The sequence below is a fragment of the Gobio gobio genome (genome assembly GCF_949357685.1).
Source record: "Gobio gobio genome assembly, chromosome: 9".
In the NCBI taxonomy this organism is placed as follows: domain Eukaryota; kingdom Metazoa; phylum Chordata; class Actinopteri; order Cypriniformes; family Gobionidae; genus Gobio; species Gobio gobio.
In genome coordinates, this window is record NC_137115.1 from 8,128,206 (window position 1) to 8,153,847 (window position 25,642).

The following is a 25,642-nucleotide window of genomic DNA, read 5'->3' on the forward strand; positions in this document are numbered from 1 at the left end:
AAAACCAGAGGAAGGGAAAAAAGGCAGCGTTCATCTCCGCGCTCCTCGGGGGGTGGAGTCTGCTGCCTGCGCTGGTTCCGGTTACCAGCCCCGGCTTCCTTCCTCTTCCTGTCGCGGGTGTCCCGCCTCCCCTGCGCCCCAGTCCTCCGCGGCGGGGCGCTCGAGAGGCGACGCTGGCTCGCTATTCCCGTCTCCAGCCCTCAGACTGGGACGGGCCGGGGACACCCGACTGGCTGGGCGCGGTCCCGGTCCTCAGCGGAATGCATGTCCTGAATGCCGCCGAGCGCGCCTTCGCCTCTCCGAACTTTCCCACCACCGCCTCTACGGAGGTGCCGAAAAGTTCAGATGGCGAAACCGGGGCATCAGGGAGAAAGGATTTTTTCCTTCTCCCCGATGTCCAAACGGTTTAACCACAGATGTCTCTCCGTGGCCACCCTCGCCGCCATCGGCGCTATCTGTATGGTGGCCCGGAGAGCGAAAACCGCGGTCCGGCGCGACTCGACTACCGCCTCAGGGGGTCCCTCCCCCCTGATCGAGGTCCCTCAGCAGGTCCGCCTGCAACACAGCCTGCAACACCGCTGTGGTGTGCAAAGCCGCTGCAGCGCGACCCACTGACATGTACGCCCTGCCATTCAGGCGTTTAGACCGGCAGGGTGGGAGCCACAGTGTCGCCGGCCGCCCAGAGGCGAGATAAACATAACATCTCGTCCACAGGCGGCATCGACACATACCCAGCCAGGCAGTCCCTCGACATCAGCGACATCTAGCTCGCCGATGTCGACAGATGCGGGGCTGAGTATGGTTTCTTCCATTCCCTCGAGATCTGCTGATGGAGATCTGGAAGGAATGGAAGACTCCCAGGAGTTGGGAGGTCATGGGCGGAGAGAAACCGATCGTCCGAACTGTTTGGACGCTCAGCCTTTCTCCTCACGCGCCGCAAAGGCAGCTGCAGTCTACCCGCAGCGCGTTCCATGACTTCCAGCAACTCCCGTACATGGGACAGGATGGTAAGAACAGCTTCAGCATTTTTAACTGACTCACCCATCCTCTGCTCGAGTGGAAGAGCAGCAGACGAGGAGGAGGAACATAAATCCAGCTCCTTCCTCCGTGGTCCGCCTCTCGCGATCTGGATCGTCCTCAAGAACCATAACTGTCTCCAAGCGACGAGCCAGATCCATCTGGGAAGTGCTTTTGGTATTTAGACGCCGCTCAGCCTCAGCTCGAGCGTGGCCGTTCCCAGATGCTGAAACCTCTCCCCTCGAGAAGAGGTCCCACCGAGAGCGGAGCGTTTCCAGAGGACAACGCTCACAAATACTTTCACAAGAGGTTCGCAAACCTCTCATGCATGCTCTTCTCCCAGACAGTAAACGCAAAGTGTGTGTGTATCCAAAGCGCAAGATACACATTCAAAACACACCTGCAGAAGTGGCGTTCTCAGCACACTTCATTGTTATCCTTCTTGTAGACGTTTCACGTGAAGACAGGCAAAACAGTCCCTGAAGACGAAAAGATACTGTCATGTTGGCAAGGCGCCCTTATATACTTCCTGGTCGCACCTTGATGACATCATAGGCTGTCGCCGGTCAATAGGATTGACGTGATTCAATGTGATTTCAGGCACCAGTCACGCTGGAGGCGTTCCCCGTAGCGTCAAAGCTGACGCAGCGCGAGTTCCCTTTCGAAAGGGAACTTTACTGATGAATTTTATGAAGTTTATTGCTCATTGTGAATAGGGATGTTAATGATTAATCGATGATCGATTAATTGTCAAGAATACATTTAATCGATAAAGCCTATCGATCATCGATTAATCAGGGTCATGCGCGTGCGCGCGAAACATGTCAATCAGACACGAGGAATAATGATGCGAGCGCACCGGAGCTCTGTTTGGGACCATTTTACAGCTAGAGTTACACCTTCATCTTGACTTCAAGTTTGCATGTGCATTCGCAGCCTTTTGCTTTGTGCAAATGTAAGTTGTAATATTGTGTTTGTTTTCCGTGGGCCTTTCTATTTAGAAATCAGCCCAGCTGATTTTTCAATCTCATATAGGATGCATCTGGTTAAGAATTAATGCAGTAGTGAAGCGTGCCGGGATCAGCGTTAGCGCATGCAGCTCCAACAGCAATGCACAACTTATAATGACTATGATTGGGACTGTCATGTTACATATCATTATAAAGAGAACAATATTGTAATACATCGTTGTGAATTTACCGGGCCTAGTTGGCGTTTTCAGTGCGTTGTTTCAGGAAGAGCGCGTCCACACATTCTGAAGAGCACGCATTTGAGGTGGAGTTGGTGACACGTTGTATTACTCATATTTGATTATTAAATAAGTCATTTATTTTAATTATCAATAACATCGATTCATTTTACAATCCTGTAGCCCTTTATTTAGGCCCTTAGAACCCTTCCCATTGATTTGGTGAGGAACATGGCGTTTTGCACACTCTGTCATGCGGTCGGCTATAAGCCACTGCTGTAGACCCATATGCAGAATTAAGGCTAATGATTAATCGATTAATTGATTGTTAATTTAAACGGCGATCGATTATGGAAATTTGTGTAAATTGACATTCCTAATTGCGAATAATAATTAAGATCCCCTTCCTACGTCAGAAGGGGAGAGAAATCTGAGCGGCTCATTTTTTCACATGCTTGTAGAAAAAGGCTTTACAAAATAAATAGCACTTTTCCACTGCATGGTAACGCTTGCTACAGCTCAGTGCGGTACGGTATGGCTCGGCTTAGCTTGCTTTGCTTTTCCACTACGTGGTACGACTCGGTTCAGCACAACACGGCTCGGCTCGCTTTGGCTAGTTTAGATTTTCCACTGCAGTTAGTACCACTTTAAAGTGGGTGGGATTATAGGATGATCGTTGTAATTGTGCCGCCTCTACTTGGTGGGGCGTGTGGATGTTTTTAAAAGGGATGCACTGGAATGAAAATTCTTGGCCGAAGCCGAATAATAATAAAACACTTGGCCGAAATCCGAAGCCGAATACGGAACGCAAATATTTTCACCATTGCATAAATTAAATAGTAAAAATGTGCTTTTTACTAATTTGTTTAGCTTTTTTTTTTTAAAGAAAATAAATTACAAAACTACAATTAAAAAATATTTATTTAACACTGAACATTTTTTAGCATTCCAACAGACATTATACAAACAAAGCACAATATAACTTAAAATACTTTAAAAAAATAGAAAAAAAAAAAAAAATTTATTTGGCCTATTATCCCTACAGGTCTCAAAATCAAATCACTGAGGGTGCTTCTTAAATCACTGAGGGTGCTCTAGTAAAGTGCAGATGTAGGCTAAGCAATGGCTCCACCACAGCACTGAGTGTACAGGGAGACATTTAAAATTATTTGGAATTTCAAAAATATTTTGCAACAAATATTTTTCTATTAATCTATTAGTCTGCCTTTACATTGCTTTAATGAGTTACTATTTCACTATGTCACTTCCGATACTTTGCAGCGTGCAATTGGCCATTAATCCTTTTTGCAACATGAAAAACACTAGTTTTAATCAATGGATTATATAGACTGTAGTCTCAAAAGGGAGACAAGACCGCTCCATTTACGATCACTAAACGCTGTCGCATGTCAGTTCATCGCGATCTCACAAAGTACAAAGTTCAATGAAGCTGCCAACAATGCACAATAAATATCTTACTTGCATCAATTCGTGTCTACACTTTGTTTGTTTGTTCATGAGGTTTTGCGAGCCTGTCACTGTTGCAGAAACATTTAAATGGATACATTTGACGTTCTACAGACACAAATATGCACTGGAGCATTTGCCAATATATTATTACAGTATCAACTGAGGGTGCTCTTGCTTCCATTTGAGAGTGCTTAGACAGTGCCTGCAAACGGCCATTTTTACGTCTATCTTGGACACTTTAATGCTTCCACACTTCTGACATGTTTGCTGCATTTAGAAGCGTAAGCGCCTCTCTCTCACACGCTGGTTGCTATTTTTGTTTGCATTATCAAAAACGTCATTGTTTGGTTAAATTTATTCAGTCTTTTCACTTATTCGAATAATTTTGGTTGCCGATCATTCGGTGCATCCCTTGTTTTTAACTACAAGACAAAGTTTGTTTCAAAGGAGGCTGATAGCAGCAAAACAAAATACTGTTAAAAACAAAAGAGTTTTAGGCACTCGTACAACAAAGTGCAGATGGCACCAAAAAGTGAGCCTTACTGAACTGTACCCCGCAGTGGAAACGCGCCAAAAAGTGAGCCGTACCGAACTGCATCATGCAGTGGAAACGCACCTAAAAGTGAGCCGTACCGAACTGTACCTTGCAGTGGAAACGCGCCAAAAAGTGAGCCGTACTGAGCTGTACTGAACTGTACCACGCAGTGGAAACGCGGCAAAAAGTGAGCCGTACTGAGCCGTACCGAACTGTACCCTGCAGTGGGAACGTGCCAAAAAGTGATCCGTACCGAACTGTACCATGCAGTGGAAACACGCCAAAAAGTGAGCCGTACTGAGCTGTACTGAACTGTACCACGCAGTGGAAACGCGGCAAAAAGTGAGCCGTACTGAGCCGTACCAAACTGTACCACGCAGTGGAAACGCGCCAAAAAGTGAGCCGTACCGAGCTGTACCGAACTGTACCACGTAGTGGAAATGCGCCAAAAAGTGAGCTGTACCGAACTGTACCACGCAGTGGAGACGCGCCAAAAAGTGAGCCGTACCGAGCTGTACCGAACTGTACCACGTAGTGGAAATGCGCCAAAAAGTGAGCTGTACCGAACTGTACCACGCAGTGGAGACGCGCCAAAAAGTGAGCCGTACCGAACTGTACCACACAGTGGAAACACGCCAAAAAGTGAGCCGTGCTGAGCTGTACCGAACTGTGCCATGCAGTGGAAACGCGCCAAAAAGTGAGCTGTACCGAACTGTACCATGCAGTGGAAACGCGCCAAAGCGAGCCGTACCAAACTGTACCATGCAGTGGAAAAGCACCAAAAAGTGAGCCGTACCAAACTGTACCATGCAGTGGAAAAGCACCAAAAAGTGAGCCGTACCGAACTGTACCATGCAGTGGAAAAGCACCAAAAAGTGAGCTGTACCGAACTGTACCACGCAGTGGAAACGCGCCAAAGCGAGCCGTACCAAACTGTACCATGCAGTGGAAAAGCACCAAAAAGTGAGCTGTACCGAACTGTACCATGCAGTGGAAACGCGCCAAAGTGAGCCGTACCAAACTGTACCATGCAGTGGAAAAGCACCAAAAAGTGAGCTGTACCAAACTGTACCATGCAGTGGAAAAGCACCAAAAAGTGAGCCGTACCAAACTGTACCATGCAGTGGAAACGCGCCAAAAAGTGAGCCGTACTGAGCTGTACCATGCAGTGGAAAAGCACCAAAAAGTGAGCCGTACCAAACTGTACCATGCAGTGGAAACGCGCCAAAGCGAGCCGTACCAAACTGTACCATGCAGTGGAAAAGCACCAAAAAGTGAGCCGTACCAAACTGTACCATGCAGTGGAAACGCGCCAAAGCGAGCCGTACTGAACTGTACCATGCAGTGGAAACCGAGTTGTACCGAACTGTACCACGCAGTGGAAACGCGCCAAAAAGTGAGCCGTACCGAGCTGTACCGAACTGTACCACGCAGTGGAAACGCGCCAAAAAGTGAGCCGTACTGAACTGTACCATGCAGTGGAAACCGAGTTGTACCGAACTGTACCACGCAGTGGAAACGCGCCAAAAAGTGAGCCGTACCGAGCTGTACCGAACTGTACCACGCAGTGGAAACGCGCCAAAGCGAGCCGTACCAAACTGTACCATGCAGTGGAAAAGCACCAAAAAGTGAGCCGTACCAAACTGTACCATGCAGTGGAAACGCGCCAAAGCGAGCCGTACTGAACTGTACCATGCAGTGGAAACCGAGTTGTACCGAACTGTACCACGCAGTGGAAACGCGCCAAAAAGTGAGCCGTACCGAGCTGTACCGAACTGTACCACGCAGTGGAAACGCGCCAAAAAGTGAGCCGTACCGAACTGTACCACGCAGTGGAAACGCGCTAAAAAGTGAGGCGTACCAAGCCGTACCGAACTGTACCACGCAGTGGAAATGTGCCAAAAAGTGAGCCGTACCGAACTGTACCACACAGTGGAAACACGCCAAAAAGTGAGCCGTACCGAACTGTAGCATGCAGTGGAAACGCGCCAAAGCGAGCCGTACTGAATTGTACCATGCAGTGGAAACGCGCCAAAAAGTGAGCTGTACCGAACTGTACCATGCAGTGGAAACACGCCAAAAAGTGAGCTGTACCGAACTGTACCATGCAGTGGAAACTCGCCAAAAAGTGAGCCGTACCGAACTGTACCATGCAGTGGAAACGCGCCAAAGCGAGCCGTACCAAACTGTACCATGCAGTGGAAACGCGCCAAAAAGTGAGCCGTACTGAGCTGTACCATGCAGTGGAAAAGCACCAAAAAGTGAGCCGTACCAAACTGTACCATGCAGTGGAAACGCGCCAAAGTGAGCCGTACCGAACTGTACCATGCAGTGGAAACGCGCCAAAGTGAGCCGTACCAAACTGTACCATGCAGTGGAAAAGCACCAAAAAGTGAGCCGTACCAAACTGTACCATGCAGTGGAAAAGCACTAAAAAGTTAGCCGTACCAAACTGTACCATGCAGTGGAAACGCGCCAAAGTGAGCCGTACCGAACTGTACCATGCAGTGGAAAAGCACTAAAAAGTGAGCCGTACCAAACTGTACCATGCAGTGGAAACACGCCAAAAAGTGAGCCGTACTGAGCTGTACCGAACTGTACCATGCAGTGGAAACGTGCCAAAGCGAGCCGTACCAAACTGTACCATGCAGTGAAAACGCGTCAAAGCGAGCCGTACCAAACTGTACCATGCAGTGGAAAAGCACCAAAAAGTGAGCCGTACCGAACTGTACCATGCAGTGGAAACGCACCAAAGCGAGCCGTACCAAACTGTACCATGCAGTGGAAAAGCACCAAAAAGTGAGCCGTACGGAACTGTACCATACAGTGGAAAAGCACCAAAAAGTGAGCCGTACCAAACTGTACCATGCAGTGGAAACGCGCCAAAGCGAGCCGTACCAAACTGTACCATGCAGTGGAAAAGCACCAAAAAGTGAGCCGTACTGAACTGTACCATGCAGTGGAAACGCGCCAAAAAGCGAGCCATACTGAACTGTACCATACAGTGGAAAAGCACCAAAAAGTGAGCCGTACTGAACTGTACCATGCAGTGGAAAAGCACCAAAAAGTGAGCCGTACTGAACTGTACCACACAGTGGAAAAGCACCAAGAAGCGAGCCATACCGAACTGTACCATGCAGTGGAAACGCGCCAAAGCGAGCCGTACCGAACTGTACCATGCAGTGGAAATGCCCCAAAGCGAGCCATACCGAACTGTACCATGCAGTGGAAACGCGTCAAAGCAAGCCGTACCAAACTGCACCATGCAGTGGAAAAGCACCAAAAAGTGAGTCGTACCAAACTGTACCATACAGTGGAAAAGCACCAAAAAGTGAGCCGTACCAAACTGTACCATGCAGTGGAAAAGCACCAAAAAGTGAGTCGTACCAAATTGTACCATGCAGTGGAAAAGCACCAAATAGTGAGCCGTACCAAACTGTACCATGCAGTGGAAAAGCACCAAAAAGTGAGCCGTACCAAACTGTACCATGCAGTGGAAACGCGTCAAAGTGAGCCGTACCAAACTGTACCATGCAGTGGAAAAGCACCAAAAAGTGAGCCGTACCAAACTGTACCATGCAGTGGAAACGCGCCAAAGCGAGCCGTACCAAACTGTACCATGCAGTGGAAAAGCACCAAAAAGTGAGACGTACCAAACTGTACCATGCAGTGGAAATGCGCCAAAGCGAGCCATACCGAACTGTACCATGCAGTGGAAAAGCACCAAAAAGCGAGCCGTACCAAACTGTACCATACAGTGGAAAAGCACCAAAAAGTGAGCCGTACCAAACTGTACCATGCAGTGGAAATGCGCCAAAGCGAGCCATACCGAACTGTACCATGCAGTGGAAAAGCATCAAATAGTGAGCCATACCAAACTGTACCATGCAGTGGAAACGCGCCAAAGCGAGCCGTACCAAACTGTACCATGCAGTGGAAAAGCACCAAAAAGTGAGCCGTACTGAACTGTACCATACAGTGGAAAAGCACCAAAAAGTGAGCCGTACCAAACTGTACCATGCAGTGGAAATGCGCCAAAGCGAGCCATACCGAACTGTACCATGCAGTGGAAAAGCATCAAATAGTGAGTCGTACCAAACTGTACCATGCAGTGGAAAAGCACCAAAAAGTGAGCCTTACCAAACTGTACCATGCAGTGGAAACGCGTCAAAGCGAGCCGTACCAAACTGTACCATGCAGTGGAAAAGCACCAAAAAGTGAGCCGTACCAAACTGTACCATGCAGTGGAAAAGCATCAAATAGTGAGCCATACCAACCTGTACCATGCAGTGGAAAAGCACCAAAAAGTGAGCCGTACCGAACAGTACCATACAGTGGAAAAGCACCAAAAAGTGAGCCGTACCGAACTGTACCATGCAGTGGAAAAGCACCAAAAAGTGAGCCGTACCAAACTGTACCATGCAGTGGAAATGCGCCAAAGTGAGCCGTACCAATCTGTACCATGCAGTGGAAAAGCACCAAAAAGTGAGCCGTACCAAACTGTACCATGCAGTGGAAAAGCACCAAAAAGTGAGCCGTACCGAACAGTACCATACAGTGGAAAAGCACCAAAAAGTGAGCCGTACCGAACTGTACCATGCAGTGGAAAAGCACCAAAAAGTGAGCCGTACCAAACTGTACCATGCAGTGGAAATGCGCCAAAGTGAGCCGTACCAATCTGTACCATGCAGTGGAAACGCGTCAAAGCGAGCCGTACCAAACTGTACCTTGCAGTGGAAAAGCACCAAAAAGTGAGCCGTACCAAACTGTACCATGCAGTGGAATCCTGCCAAAAAGTGAGCCGTACTGAGCTGTGCCATACAATGGAAAAGCACCAAAAAGTGAGCCTTACCAAACTGTACCATGCAGTGGAAACGCGTCAAAGCGAGCCGTACCAAACTGTACCATGCAGTGGAAAAGCATCAAATAGTGAGCCGTACCAAACTGTACCATGCAGTGGAAAAGCACCAAAAAGTGAGCCGTACCGAACTGTACCATGCAGTGGAAAAGCACCAAAAAGTGAGCCGTACCGAACTGTACCATGCAGTGGAAATGCGCCAAAGTGAGCCGTTCCAATCTGTACCATGCAGTGGAAACGCGTCAAAGCGAGCCGTACCAAACTGTACCATGCAGTGGAATCCTGCCAAAAAGTGAGCCGTATCAAACTGTACCATGCAGTGGAAACGCGCCACAAAGTGAGCCGTACCGAGCCGTACCGAACTGTACCATTGCTTGCAACTATGACTCCTTTAATGTTGAAGCAATGTTGAGATTTCAACTACAAATTGATAGTTTATACATTGATAGTTCAATCTCACTGTCTCCACCCATGTGTGCTGTAGACTTTCATAACATTTTTAATGCTGATCCAACATACTTTAAACATTGAAATTTCAATCTCAACCAAAATGATGGTTTGGATCAAAACTTAACATTGTATCAATGTCACTATGCTATCTGGGTGTTTTACATGGTAAATATCGTCACTGGCACGTTTCTCAAATTCATTAGGTTCCCTGACAAATATAGTAGAATGCGTCTGAGTGCTGTGTGTTTGTGTCACAGGTGTTACTATATTGTGTATTTTAGCATGGCTTGACCGCTGCGTCTCGGGCTGTAAGCAGGGAAACTCCCTGGATGGATGGACAGTCAATCACAGTGTTCTTTAATTATGTACAAAGAGCAGAGCACTGCTCAACACATTTGTAAACAAATACCATGCAAAATCTGGTTGCTTTTTGGCATGGTCTTCAGATCTCCAGTAAGGAATTCCCCATTATTTGGCTGTTATAAAACAGATGATGCATGGATTGAGGAATCAGCTCTGCTGGTCTGTGTCTCAGTCATACACTTCCAGAGTTCTCATAAATTGGAGTTCATACATTCTCAGACCAGCACTCCAGATGTCCGTGGGTGAAGAGGCAAAGAAGGGGTGATCTCAGAAGGCTAGACTGAACCTTCTTCACAAAACTGTCATCACTGTATTACAATCTTCATTGGGACTGAACCTAAGCCCAGAACAAATTGAGACATATCCTGAGTAATTGTTTAACTGAGAAAGCTTAAAAAAGGAACACTATGCAATTTAAACCGCTTTTCTAACTTCAAACACGCGTCCTCTCTGCAAAACCTGCCAACCCGATATCAGAAATCAACAAACATGCAAAATGATTCACAGGCAGAGAACTTTTATACATGGACTCATCCTGAGAACGTATTTATACATATAACAAATCTATACCATGAATTGTTTGTGTTGAACAGCAAAAGAATTAAAGATATAACTATATACTCTACAGTTCAAAAGTTCAGTAATATTTCTATACTTTTATTTAGCAAAGATGCATTCAATTTACCAAAAGTGATAGTATAATGTAACTAAAGATTTATATTTCAAATAATTTCTATTCATTAAAGAAACCTGAAAGAATGTATCAGTTCCCACAAAAATATAAAGCACCTGTTTTGAACATTGATAATAATAAGAAATGTTTCTAGAGCAGCAAATCATCATATCAGAGTGATTTCTGAAGGATCATGTGAGACTGAAGACTGGAGTAATGATGCTGAAAATTCAGCTTTGATCACAGGAATAAATTACATTTTAAAATATATCCAAATAGAAAACAGCTGTTTTAAAAAGTAATTATATTTCACAATTTTACTGTTTTTACTGTATCAAATAAGCCTTGGTGAGCATAAGGAACTTTTCAAAACCATTAAAAGAAAATTAAGATTTGAATGGTAGTAAATATGGAAATACATAAATGAATGAAATCTTCGTTATGTCATATCAGAAGCAGCATTCAGTTTTCACTAGCAAAATGAAAAAGGCAGCAGCTATTTACACTGTGAAAATAGCGATAGATTCTATTTATACTCAGTGAAAAAAACATTTTCTTAGCGATAGATGATATTTACACAGTGAAAATAGAGATATATTCTATTTACACCATGTAATAGTAGTTCTATGCAATATTAGATGCTATACTTTATTTTGACAGATACATATTATTTGCACCTCAGTATTGTTGTACATAAACAGGATGCGATAATAACAGAGTGTAAATGATTATATTTATTAAAATTATTAAATGAGCCCATGAAAGCCCTCCCTACACCTACCCCTAACCCTACCCAATAAATGCTTTTTTTTATTATTAAACATTTCGTTATGCACATTATTTCCATTTTTAGAAAATGTTCTTAATTTTTATGTTCGGTACGGATGTGATATGTGATGGGAAAAGAGAGAAGAGCGAGCTCTGTAAAAGACGGATTCGAACCCGGGTCGATCACGTCAAAAGCTAGATCTTGAAGCTTTATGCTTTACTGACTACGCCACTGAAATTGTTGAAATAAGCTTGTTATTTTTTAAATCTTGTTTGGCCCAAACAGGCATTGTTAGGCGAAGTTAGTGCGACTTGCCAACAAGGCACACTATTTGCACTTGGTGAAAAAATCCCCTTTTGCCTTTCATTCACATCTTTTATTTTTTCAAACATGCTACAGACGGTGCTGGTATTTCACAACAGTGTTGCTCAATCCTCATGCACATCCATCAGCTTAATTGAATCTTCACTTTGACAACCCAAATCCCTAAGATAGCACTCATTTATACTTCCCCACAGAGAACACAGTGTCAACACTTCAGTCGGAGACCCTTATCTGCATTCATTTCAGTACACTCTAAACATATAATGCACTTACATTTGAGATTGAAGGGAAACGCAAATGGTGAAATCAGTGGACTTTATAAACTCTTAAAAATAAAGGTCCCAAAAGAGGGTTTTCATAGCAATGCCATAGAAGAACATCTTTGGTTCCACAAAGAAACTTTCAGTCAACAGTTCTTAAAAGAGGTAGAACATCTTGTTAAAGGAACCATCTATGCAAACAAAGCACCCTCATTTTAGAGAAATTAAGTGTATATATTTATAATTTAACACTAACAAATAAAATCAATTCTGTTCTCTGAGAACATCATCTACACAGTTAGGTTTCATGCTAACACACCCACCCAAACACCCACTCACACACACATTCATGCGCACACATTCACAGGCATTAGTCAGACGAGGACTGAAAGTGCTGTTCGAGTAAAAGATGAGTAAGGTACAGAAGAAGTGAAGCTCTTAGCTCCTCCTCTGGAGATGGAGGGGTGTTTTTTAGAGCTGACAGTCCCAGACAAATGGATAAGAGTGAAGTTACTCCTGCTCAAACTCTCCCATGCATTTCTACTACCACATCACTAGCGCTTCCCAGCAGACAAACGTGCCTTGTAGGACCTCTTCAAGGGCAGATAGCCCCTCCAAGATCTTTTCTTTGAGATTTAAAAATCTTCCTGTACTTGTCACCGCAGGAGACCTCTGTGTTCTTCGTGAAATCTAGTCTGCAGATATTCAAGGGTGTTGCAGCGAAGAAAATCCTCCTAAATGCTGACTGAGCCGTGTGGCCTGATGGGATCGGACATCAGAGACCTGAGCGCCCTGCTTCCAGCGGTCCCGACGCTGCCGGGGAGGGACACGAACTGCTCCCTGCCTGTCGGCGGAGCTCCGCAGTGGGGACCGATGCTGGACTTTCACCCTGCCTCCCCGTACGGATCTCTTCCCTCCCACTCCTTCGTCAAACAGGAGCCGGGCTGGGGGCCCGCAGACCCTCACGAGGATCCTCACTGCGGTTTGGGGGCCTTCACCGTGCACTTCTCGGGGCAGCTCACAGGGATGCCGTTCGCCGATTCTCCCTCCAGCCAGAGCAGGATGTTCTCCAGCGGGCCTTATCTTCCAGGCTGCATGGAGAGCCCTCCTATCCCACGCAACCAGGGTGAGACAGCCGCCCCTTTCCTGGCCACATAATCTGTTTGTGTCTGTTGTTGGTGTCAAAAACTTAAAGAATATGAAACTTCAGAGTGGAATGCGAGTGTGTGTATGTGTACAAAAACTCAACTCTTTATATTTACCCCCCCCATGTTTTTATTTTTAACGTTATACATGCTCTCAAAAGTTGGATAACTTTTTTTATTTTGTCAATTTAAATACATTTGACAGATCAATTGCACAAACACAGAACATTTAGTTTACTAAATCCAAATTTTTTTTTTGCAATGTACTGTATTGTTGATGCCAAATTACTCATGGAGGATCTCATTACCCTCAAAATATTATTTCTGAAAAGTGCATTAATCATGCATTTGAATTCAGTTAAATATTAATGTTGTACACATTTGTGATTTACCTGATTTTGAAATGATTAAGAAATGTAATTGTTCAAATAATAATGAATGTAAACACATCATATTGTATATGATAACCAGCATATTGTAGAAAAAGACCACAGAAGGTAATTTTCTGCCAGGACATTATCTGTTAAGTTTACAGACATTTTTTAACCCTTAAACACAAAACAATGCAATAATTAAAAAACCCTGTGAAAAATCAATATGGAAAATTCCTTAACAGTATTATTAACTGTATATTAACAGTACATTGGGCCCTATTTTACAGACTTTTCGGTAATACTTTATTTTACAGTGTCATTGTTACATATGTTACATGTAATTACTAGTAATAACCATAAATTATGCATAATTACATGCAACTAAGCCTAAACCAAACCAATCCCTAATCCTAACCCTATAGTAAGTACAGGTAGTTACTTAATATGACTATAATTATATAAAAAATATAATTACAGTGTAGCAAAGACACCTTAAAATAAAGTGTAACCGATTCTTAGAGTGCAGTTAAACATGCTCTCTTCATTAAATGACTAAAATAGTTTTCGGTAGCACTTTGTTTTACAGTCCTGTTCTTATTGTATTAATGACACTAACTAGGTACTAACCTTGAACCTTAACTTAACCAATGTAGTTACCTTACACTACTCAGTGCTTTTGTGGGTAAGTACACTGTAAGTACATTGAAAGTGCACATACTGTAAAATAAACATACTGTAAAATTTGCATAATCTGAAATCATCTATAAGATTCACATGGACATATAGAAGTCAAATATCTGAAATAACTTTGAATATGTGATTCATACCGGAAAATCTAAGACACTTATTGAAGAGAAAATAAGAGTAACAGTGCTATTCAGCCGCCATTGTGCTCACTTTTATCATCTGTAGTGAAACGGTACACTATAAAGACATGTATATGCTTTAATAAACATACTGGATCTTCCATTTGTGTCGCTCCAGCCAGATTACGGTTACGGCTCCTTAAAACTATTGGAAAACCAGAAGATTGATGCTCTGACATCTGATGTTTTAAAGGAAAATAGATGACAATGTTTCTCAAAGGAGTAAAGAAGTAGTTTACAGTGAACCAACCAAATAAATACTGAAACTGCCAATCCAAATGAAATTGCCTTAGGAAGTTAAGAGGAAGCGTGAAATGATGCTTTCTGCAGTGTTTTAGCTATTAAGATTGGTCTTTATTTATTGGTATTCATTTGATGGGACAAGCATTGCACATACAATACAATATAAGTCTTACAGAAGAGTTCATCTATCTTTATTTTGTTCTTTGTGTTGATGACTGACTTACAGCACCATGTGGAACTCTTCAAAAGCTTCTCTCCTTTAAATCTGAGCACTCGTAATACAAATGTGTTGGTGAATTTAAATCTCAGTACTTGATTGTAGGCTAGATAAGACGAAGTCTCCCTGTATTTCATTTATTATTAGATTCACTCATAATGACAGTGATTCATTGCAAAAGCTTATTGGTCCCGAGCGGGTTTCACATGAATTATAAGTCTGATAGTGAGGGGTGTGTCTTGTATAACTTAAGGCATTTTGTCAGTACTTAAGGCATTGAGTATTAGTAAGACCCTTTCTGTGTTTGCTTTAGTTAGAACAGTTTTTCAGCCATTTTATCACTTTTTTTTCAGCCAATGGATGTTTATTTATACAAATATTACTGGTATTATAGGGTATAACAAGTATGTTAAAAATATATATTTCAGTGTGTATGATTTTTTTTCCCATACATTCATACATGCATAGAGTTTGTAAATGTTGACATTAGATTAAGAAATGCTGTAGAAGTATTGTTCATTCTGAGTTCATGTTAACTAATAACTAATGTTAACAAATGAAACCTTATTGTAAAGTGTTTTTTTCTTTATTGAGACAATTTTAAAGAAACGTTAAAGACGTTCCTCTGTCTGTCAGTATAAAACGATGTTTGTATGGTCCCTTTGTCCAATGAGGAGAATGGAGATAGTGTATCAAGTGAAAAAAGATTGATTTCATTGAGAACAAACAAACAAACACATTATTGTTTTGTCTCTTTCTCTCACAGGTTATGGTACAGTAGGGCTAGATGGAGCTCCCAGCTACGGTCACACACCTGCACACCACACGCCACCATTTCCCAACAATACCTTCAAACACGAGGACCCCATGTCCCCACAATGCACAATGGGTAAGGAAAATATGTTCTCAATGTGACCTATAAAGCAGTAAATGCCTCTGAATAAGCGATGATTAAATGTGAGAATTATGAGGCAAAAGTAAGTAAGCTATTTGTAGGTTGATTTCTGTGGAAAGTATAAATACTGACCAGCCCTACACAGCAACAATGACTCAACCAATGGGGTGAGCGAGGGGAGGGACTATGGGCGGGTAAATGTAATGAACCTTTTCAGATATTTCTTATGGATGTGCAATTTACATATGAACACACTGAAGATGATGGAAAAACAAACAGAGCCGCAGCTTTCGTTTCTGCTCTGACAGCCACAAGACCAGCCGAACGCTGTGAGTGTGTGTTAGAAATCAGGGATGGTGAGACAACATTGTGCTTGGTACGTTTTTCCTCTTCAAACTAAACTTTGGTCTACAGCTGACAAAGTTTAAATCTCATCTGACTTAATGTTTGCATTAGGTCAGTAGGTGGAGTCTTTTGGAGCTGTTTGAATGCATTTAATCACGAGCGTTTTACACTACAGAAGCAATCCGGTCGAATGCATTTTCAACTACCTCTGAACGTGGGCAAAGTAGACAAGACCAAAGCAGTTTAGCCCTCTTTTATACTTGTATATAGCGTCGTCCATTTGTGATCCAATCGACCAAAACGCATCTTAATGCCAGGTGTAAATAGGGCCAAAGAGAGTACTCTTTCATTCACTTTCACCTTTTAAAAGGTTAGTTCACCCAAAAATGAAAATTAGCTCATGATTTACTCAAGTCATCCTAGGTGTACATGACATTCTTCTTTCAGACGAATACAATCAGAGTTATATTAAAAAAGTCCAAGCTTTATAATGGCAATGACTGTTGCACCGTTTTTGAAGTCCATAAAAGTGCATCTATCCATCATATAACTGCTCCACACGGCTCCGGGGGGTTAATAAAGGTCTTCTGAAGCGAAGCGATGCGTTTGTGTAATATTATAAAATAAATTATCTAGCTTCCGGCTGATCGCCTTCCGTATTCAACTTACAGAAAAAGTGTAGCGCCTCTCACAGTTCAAAATGCTTACGCCACGTCTGACGACATTGCACACCAGTCACGTTTTTTTCCGATCTGGTGGAAGCTAGATATTTTAATTTATAAAGTTTTAAATATGGATATTTTTCTTACACAAACTCATCGCTTCGATGAGTGATGGATGGTTATAGGGTTATATGATGGATAGATGCACTTTTATGGACTTCAAAAACGAAGCAACAATCACTGCCATTATAAAGCTTGGAAGAGCCAGGGCTATTTTAATATAAGTTAACTCTGATCATATACACCTAGGATGACTTGATGGTGAGTAAATCATGGGCTAATTTTCATTTTTGGGTGAACTAACCCTTTAATCACATTTACCGAGGTTTTTACTTTAAAGCATCTTTTAAATCATTATGTTTTAATAATGTTTTGCTGTGCATCATCATTGCATCCTTACAAAGGTGTAATTACAACTATATTTAAATACATGACATACAAGTTTCAAGAGAAATAACAGTATATTTTAGTCTACCATAAATGCTTGTGCATAGTACACTACATTCAGCACTGTACACTTTAACCATATTTCAAAGACAATAGAAGTAATAATTAAATTACATATAAAGATGTACTTAATTGGGTCAAAAAACACTCTTAAGGTAAACTAATTGCATTTAATAAACATTTAAACTATAAATAACAGTGCAATCACTTCGCATTTAAGTATATCATTTCTGTAATAAGGAGTGTAAACCAAGTTCAAATAGCTATTCACACTAACATGCACTAAACAAGATATATATTAAAAAAATATTGTCAGTGGCGCAATCAGTAAAGAGTAAGGCTAAAGGATCTTGTTTTTGACACGAACGACCCGGGTTCAAATCCGCCTTTTGCAGAGCTCGCTCTTTTCTCTTCACATATCACATCGGAACGGCATTTACTTTAAATAAAAAATTTGAAAATGTTCTAAAAATGGAAATAAAGTGCCTAATGAAATGTTTAATAATAATAAAATAATTTATTGGGTAGGGTTAGGGGTAGGTTTAGGGAGGGCTTTTATTGTCCCATTAAGGTGACAATAAAATGTCATTATTTTAATAAATATAATAATTTACAGTCTATGTTATTATTGCATCCTGTTAATGTACAACAATACTGAGGTGCAAATATTATGTATATGTCAAAATAAAGTATAAATAGCATGTAATTACTATTTACACATATTGCAAAGAACTACTTTTACATTTTCACTTAGTAAATAGAATCTACAGCTATTTACACTTAGTGTAAATATCATCTAACGCTAAGAAAAAATATTATTTTCACTAAGTGTAAATATAATCTAGTTGTTATTAACACTTGGTGCAAATAGCATCTTTATCACTATTTGCCTTTTAAAAAAAAGTTAAAGTGTACTTCTTTTTCACAAGGGCTCTGCAGGATTGAATTTGTGAGTGTATATTTATGACAAATAAGATGTATAGATATTTGGAGATCACTGTATCTGCAGCTCACAGAGGAACTAAAGTCGTCACCGCAAGGATCATCTCAGGGTTAAGTGTCAGATGAAGTTTTAATGGCAAGGCAGTAAATACTCAGATTTTTTCTCCCTTCTTGCACTCATTTTTACCTCTCCTGGTCCTTCCTCAAACACTCAAAACACTGTATGCAACAGTTTCTAAGTTCATTAAGCATAAATTATGCTGGCATAAATGATGGGCTCTCTTCTTCGGGCAGCTAACAGGAGGAAGCAGAACTGTGGATGTGGAGAAGAATGTTTTTAATGCTGCCGGGGGACTGAATCCCGGTCTGTTGCCCTAAGAAATGAACAGTGTGCTCTCAGAAACTCTGCTGACTGCTTTATGGTCTCAGGGAGCCCTGCGCTGTTTGGATAACCGCAGTCAAGACGAGGCCACACTCTCTGTTAGCTCGACTGTAAAACGCTTTGTTTCACTTGTAAACAGGAAAGCTGAAGTATGAGGTCTTTGAAGAGAACTCTCTCTCAGATATGGTTGATATATATGCTCTTTGAGTGTTGTAATATGTGTTTGATTGTGTGAATATACAGGTGAGCAGCAGTACCCCATCCCACCGCCTGTCTATGGGTGCCACAGTCCTCCTGACAGTCAGACCCTGCTTTTGAGAAACACCTTTAACAGGTACCTTCTTTATCACATTTACTTAATGCAAATTACACAGTGACACAATTAAACATTACATGTTTTCATTAGTATGAAGATGATTATTGAGTTAATTAAGTTAATGACCCTCAAGGATTTGTCATGCATGAAATAATAACAATAGAAATGCAATAAATTGCATCATAGAGGAAGCAGCTATGAATTACAAGAAGTTACAAAAATATAATGAATTGTTGATGCAACTGCTGAAATTAAGGGGTATTCCTGGATATCATCTAATAACAATATTTGAGACGTGCTGTCGGTTACCATAGAAAAGTATTTTGCTTGTCCCTCAGTCTGTAAAAACAAGCATTCTGGACAGTTCAAAAACAGAGATGAGAGGCTGTATAGGGTACAGCGGGGCTAAAGGCACACCTTAAAGGCCCACTGAAGTGCCTTTAAACACGCAGCATTATTCAATATGTTGACGTTATTTCCCCTAAAACGGCTCCAGCTGTTAGCAGCTCCTCCCCTTTTTTGAAACAGCCAATAGCATTTCGTTAATATCACAGTTTGACTAGAGCCTTTCTGTTTGGTAAAGCCCAAAAAAAAATGAAAGTTTATCATCATAATCTCCTCCATATCGCTTTGAAATACAGCATTCTGTGCAGAATTTAAATGGGTCCGATATGTTTTGTTGTATGCGCCGACCCGCGCCTATGATCCGCGCGCTCTCGCATCTCTAGTCAACGGCTCTGGTCTAGACTATGTGTGTGAGCTGCAGCGGTGCGCGTGAAAGTAATGTGAAACCAGACTTCACTGAAATCATATTCTGAATCATAGTCTGAATCGTTTCCTATCGCATATATAGTGCCAGTCACCATGTAGAAAATAGTAAATGTGTGAACAGCTGACCGATTTCAGCCGCTGCTTCAGCGTCTATTTATAGTGTAGGGGGCGGGCGCTTCAGATTCTAGAGACCATTTGATTGGACAGAAAAGTCTGCGATGATGTCACCAAAATCTGTGATCCATTTTAAAGGACGTGAGAGACTGTAAGTTTCGAATGCTTACAGTATATCTCCTAAATGCAAATTTTGTCATTGGTTTGGAACACACCAGCTTATTCCTAACCTTAAGGCTAACATAGTCATACTAAAAGCTAAAAATGTTGATTTCAGGGGGCCTTTAAGAAAAATGTGCTTTGATATACAGAATATACAGAGTGTATGATATACAGAAAATATACAGATGTTTGTATTGAACATTTATGAAGCAACAGATTTCGTATGAAAAATCGTAAAAGTGTTTATTTTATTTAAGAATCTTAAAAAAGGGGGGCATAATGGGGCAAAAGGCACACAGTATTGATACAAATACTTTCGCTAAAATAAATGAATACTTGTTCAAAACAATCACTTTAGCAAAGTTTTAACTATTTTCTGTTTATTTCGATGAATAAAAGAATTCATTTTTGATCAATAGATATGCTGTCATTAAAATGTGTTAATATAGAAATATATCTGAAAAATTTAGAAACCAAATCATTTAATGCATTGAAGGAGATCCCATAATAATCTAATATAGATTTACAGTAGTAACAATAAATTATATTTTATTAAATGATATGATTAATATCACATTTTTAAAAATGATGGTTTCATTATAAATATGGTGATTATCTCTAAGTTGGACACCCCAACTTAATATAGGATACTTACAATCTGAATCTAACCATGTCATATCAACAAATGGAAAAGTCAGCCGCTGTTTATTATCATGTTAAATATTGTGCCTTTTACCCCAAATACCAAACTTTTACATATTCTTCCGTTATTGAAAAACTGTTGCTTTAATTACCTTGAACAAAACTGACAAACATTAACAAGACCTTTGTTTCAACATATATTCTCTAATTTTAGCGATTCTTATTGGCTAAGAATCAAATATTAGATCAAATGAGCACAGAATCAACTTTGCGCTGCTGCCTGTAATCGCGTCAAAGATCAGGCATCTGGAAAAGCAGATGTTTGCTGAGGCAAGTTTTTGTGCCATATAGTGGTTTAGAGGAAAATAAAATCAAAGGAGCCTTTTACCCCGTGGAGCCTTTAGCCCGGTTGTACCCTATTGTTGTAATGTGAGGATAGACTCAGAAACAAGGAGAGATGGATCTAAACGCAGGTTGACTTTAATGATATATAAATGGTGGAGGTTGATGCGAAGGAATGGAATGAAACAAAACTGAGAACATTGAAAGTAGGAAAATCCAACAATGAACATATGAACACTGGAGTACATGTGACGATTAACAAGGTGATGAGAAACACCTGAGACAATCAACAAGAAAACTACAAAGAACTACAAACATGGCGCAAGACAGGAAATAGCATACAAACATGTCATTGGGAACATATAACAATCAGTTGTTCCCAAGAATAAGGCCTCAGAAATCCTCCAGCGAGGCCTCGAGATGGTAAAATGTGACCCTGGGCCACAAAACCAGTCATAAGTCGCACGGGTATTTGTGGGAATAGCCAACAATACTCCAAGGGTCAAAATGATCGATTTTTTTTTTATGCTAAAAATCATTAGGATATTAAGTAAAGATCATGTTCCATGAAGATATTTTGTAAATTTCCTACCGTAAATATATTTAAAAACCCTCAGATTCCATATTTTCAAATAGTTGTATCTCAGCCAAATATTGTCATATCCTAATAAACCATACATCAATGGAAAGCTTATTTATTCAGATATATAAATACATACATGTATAATGTATAAATCAATTTCAAATTGACCCTCATGACTGGTTTTGTCGTCCAGGGTCACTAATAAGACAAAACATTTCAAAAATCCAGACATTTCTTATCTTAATTCACCTCCTCAACAGAATGGGGAAAACCTGGATATATGAGGTAGCCCAATTTTAAAGTCATGGAAAAGTAAAAAAGGCATGGCCATTTATATACTTTTTATGAATATAAATTTTGAAGTATGCCAAGCTTTTTATTGGAGTAAAACATTTATGAAAAAAATTCTAATCTAGTAAATCACAAACAACTGAAAAAAATCTTGTTCCTCAGCCAGAAAATGTTGCATAGCAGCCTTTCCCAGTCTTTCATACGCCACAAATGACGTCAGAAAAGAATCAGTACATTATAATCGGTTATGGTCTATTACTGAACCGATACCGACTCGTCCTCGTCTGCATTGCGATGCATCGTAGAAACGATTAATTTCGACACCCCTAGTTATTAAGTACAATTTATAGAAATTACTTTAGTAACTACGTGTTACCTGTGTAACAAAGACACTGTAAAATACTTTTTTATCACATAGTCTAACGTTAACACATATCGTTCACAACCTTAAGCTAGTCTCAGACTAAAATGCATGTTTGAGCTGTAACTGAAAGAAACTTGCACTGATATATCTTAAAATATGTCAGTGCCATTGTTTTGTCTCAAGATGCACACCAGTAATGTTTTTTTTTTTAAAATGCCCTAATCCTGGCTTAATCTAACCCTGTCTGTGAAACCAGGCCAAAATGTTAAACTGCACGGCCGGCTATACTAATAAACAGTATGTCTTTTGTGCACTTCCTGGTTATTGCAGTTAGACGTGTTCCTGGGTCAATATATTTTGTTGATCCTGGAACAACATTCCTGTCCAAAAATGTAGTCCTTACCCTATCCCTACAACTATACCTAACCCTACTCATAAGTTATCCATAAAATCAGAGGGAAATGATAGGTGAATAACACTGATGTAGAAGCACATAACCCTGTTTGTAAGCCTAAACTTGACAAAGTGTTAACTTGTTCCTCAAATCTGATTGGAATGTTGGTCCAGGATCAACAAAGATGTTGATCCAGGAACTTGTTGCACTTTATTCATCCAATGTTATGCCCCATTGATCTCCATTCTACATGTGTCACTGTAAAGATGATTTGTGTTGTTTTTGCAAAAATAACTTTATTGTGGTAATCAACATACGCTAATAGAACAGAACTTGAACCCGGAACATTTAAAAAGGCACATTAATTAGTGTAAGAAGTAAAATATGTATATTTCTGATTGTGTCTTTGCTGTGGCACTGCCTTCTGCTCTCCGAGTGACTGAAACGAGTGTCACTGAGGCCCATGCAGTCTGGATGGCTCAGATAAATCCTGAGCAGTGAGTCTTGCTGTCTGCACAAAGGTTAAGAACTGCACAGCAGCTCTCAGCAGGCCAAAATACACTCACAGTGATCTACTACCCGTTTCCTCTCCGAATTCTTCTTCCCTTCTCTGCCTTGCCTTCCCCAGAGACATGAGAGGAGGAGAGGGGGGGGGGGGGGGGGGGCAGAAAGGCAGAACCTGATTTCACCAAGTACATCATGTTCCTGTATCAACATCTTTGTTATTGATATTACTATCAACCAATCAGATTTGTGGGAGTTTAAGTTCAAGTTTAGGCTTAGAACCAGGGTCAGGTGTTTCATTAACGCCTATCATTTCCCTCCGATTTTAGGGGTAACTTATGGGCAGGGTTAGGTTCAGGGGTAGGGATAGGGTTAGGATTACATTTTCGGACAGGAATGTTGTTCCAGGATCAACACAATACGTTGACCCAGGAACACGTCTAACTCTGCAAAAACAGGACGTTCGAAAGCCATTTATGTGAAAAATGAACAGTATTATGAGATTCCGTCATTATTTACTTGCCCTTATGTCATCCCAACACAGTTATTTGTAATCAGTAAACCAGTAAATCAATAAATAACAATTTACATTACAGTTCAAAACTACAGTTTTCAAGTCTAACCAATTATGCTTGCCGAGACTGCATCTATTTAATAAAAAACTGTAAAAACGAATTTGGTGAAATAATATTAACATTTATTTTTATGTTTCAATTTGAATATATTTTAAAATGCAATCTATTCCTGTGATGTCAAAGCTGAATCAGCATCATTGCTCCAGTCTTCAGTGTCACATGATTCTAATATGATGATTTGCTGCTCAAGAAACATTTCAGATTATTATCATGGTTCAAATCCGTTGTGCTGCTTCATATTTTTGTGGAATAGGAATCTTTTGTAACGTAACTTTGATCAATTTAAAGGGATAGTTCACCCAAAAATTAAAATTAGCCCATGATTTACTCACCCTCAAGTCATCCTAGGTGTACATGACATTCTTCTTTCAGAGTTATATTAAAAAGTCCTGGCTCTTCCAAGCTTTATAATGGCAGTGAATTGTTCAATCTGTCCATAAAAGTACATCTATCCATCATATAACTGCTCTACACGGCTCCGGGGGTTAATAAAGGCCTTCTGAAGCGAAGTGATGCATTTTGTGTAAGAAAAATATCCATATTTAAAACTTTATAAAGTAAAATATCTAGCTTCCACCAGATCGGAAAAAAACGTAAACTGGTCTAACGGTGTGCAATGTCGTCAGACGTAGCCCAAGCATTGAACTGCGAGAGGCACTACACTTTTTCTGTAAGTTGAATACGGATGGCGATTGGCTGGAAGCTGGATATAAATATGGATATTTTTCTTACACAAACGCATTGATTCGCTTCAGAAGGCCTTTATTAACCCCCGGAGTCGTGTGGAGCAGTTATATGATGCATAGATGCACTTTTATGGACTTCAAAAACGAGGCAACAATCACTGCCATTATAAAGCTTGAAAGAGCCAGGGCATTTTTAATATAACTCTGAAAGAAGAATGTCATATACACCTAGGATGACTTGAGGGTGAGAAAATTTCATTTTTGGGTGAACTATCCCTTTAACGCATCCTTTCTGATTTGTATGAAAACTCTGCAAAATATCTTTTTCATGTCCAATTGAAATATAACAGGACACAGACTTGGAATGAGTAGAGACGAGTAATTATTGAAGATATTCATTTTGGGGTAAAATATTCCTTAATGGAAGGGTGTGAAAGAAGAAGATAAAAGAGAAATGCAGCTTCTCGTCAGTCACAATGGAACCAGTGTGCATTCTTCAGATACTGCTCTCGTGTTGTTTAGAGAAAAAGGAGAACACAGAACCCAACATAACGCATCCAGTTTTGATAAGACCCGAACAAAGCGTTCTCTGCCCCTTTCTCTCTTTAAACTCTGAGCTCTGAGCGCCTTTGGAAACCATCACAAGAAAATACATTCACAACAATCTCACTCACTTGCATCTTGGAACCCCACAAACCAACATTTCTTGGTTATAAAGTGAAATTAGAGGCGAGTGAAAAGGGAAATTCCACCTTTTTTTCATCATCAGTGTTTGGCCTAGAAATTGTCTCGCATTTTGAAACACTGATGTGAGCTGTAATGGAAAGTCATTTATTGGGAAGCAATGTGGCAACCAGCCATAGACCAATAATAAAAAATCAACTTTATTTTCTTTATTCTTTTTTATATTAATTATATTATATTATTAATTTGTATTGTTATAAAAAAAAATAGAAAATCATCTTTCATAAAGAAATAATAAATAATAACAACAACAACAATTATGATCATTGTTATTAAATATTGTTATGAAATAAATAAATAATTAGATAACACTCTATGTTAAGGTGACATAGTTACATGTACTTACTATAGTAATAACAGTAAATTATGCATAATCACAAATAACTAACCCTCAACCAAACCCTAACCATAACTATAGTAAGTACATGTAGTTTATTAATAACACTCTGTACATACTTGAGTAAGTACAATGTAACTACATCCCCTTAAAATAAAGTGTAATAATTCATATTCAATCATTTACTATTAAATAACTAAACAAACAATAGTGGCGTTTGATTAAGGAAACTGTCTGGCCTTCAGAAACTGCTACTTTAGCACACAGAAAA

General features: G+C 40.6%; 1 protein-coding gene across 3 annotated transcripts in view; it reads left to right on the plus strand.

The window, feature by feature from the left end:
- The first annotated feature begins 12,308 nt into the window (after positions 1 to 12,308).
- Positions 12,309 to 25,642, plus strand: part of wt1b (WT1 transcription factor b) — a 23,320-nt gene continuing 9,986 nt past the window's right edge. For 2 of the 3 annotated variants that reach the window (XM_079825236.1, XM_079825237.1), the window contains exons 1-3: positions 12,395 to 13,034; positions 15,520 to 15,642; positions 18,730 to 18,820. In XM_079825236.1, coding sequence (XP_079681362.1) covers positions 12,647 to 13,034; positions 15,520 to 15,642; positions 18,730 to 18,820 — 602 coding nt within the window. In that variant the 5' untranslated portion in view covers positions 12,395 to 12,646. Of the gene's footprint in view, positions 13,035 to 15,519; positions 15,643 to 18,729; positions 18,821 to 25,642 lie in introns of all 3 variants that reach the window. The other variant, XM_079825235.1, reaches the window with a different exon arrangement.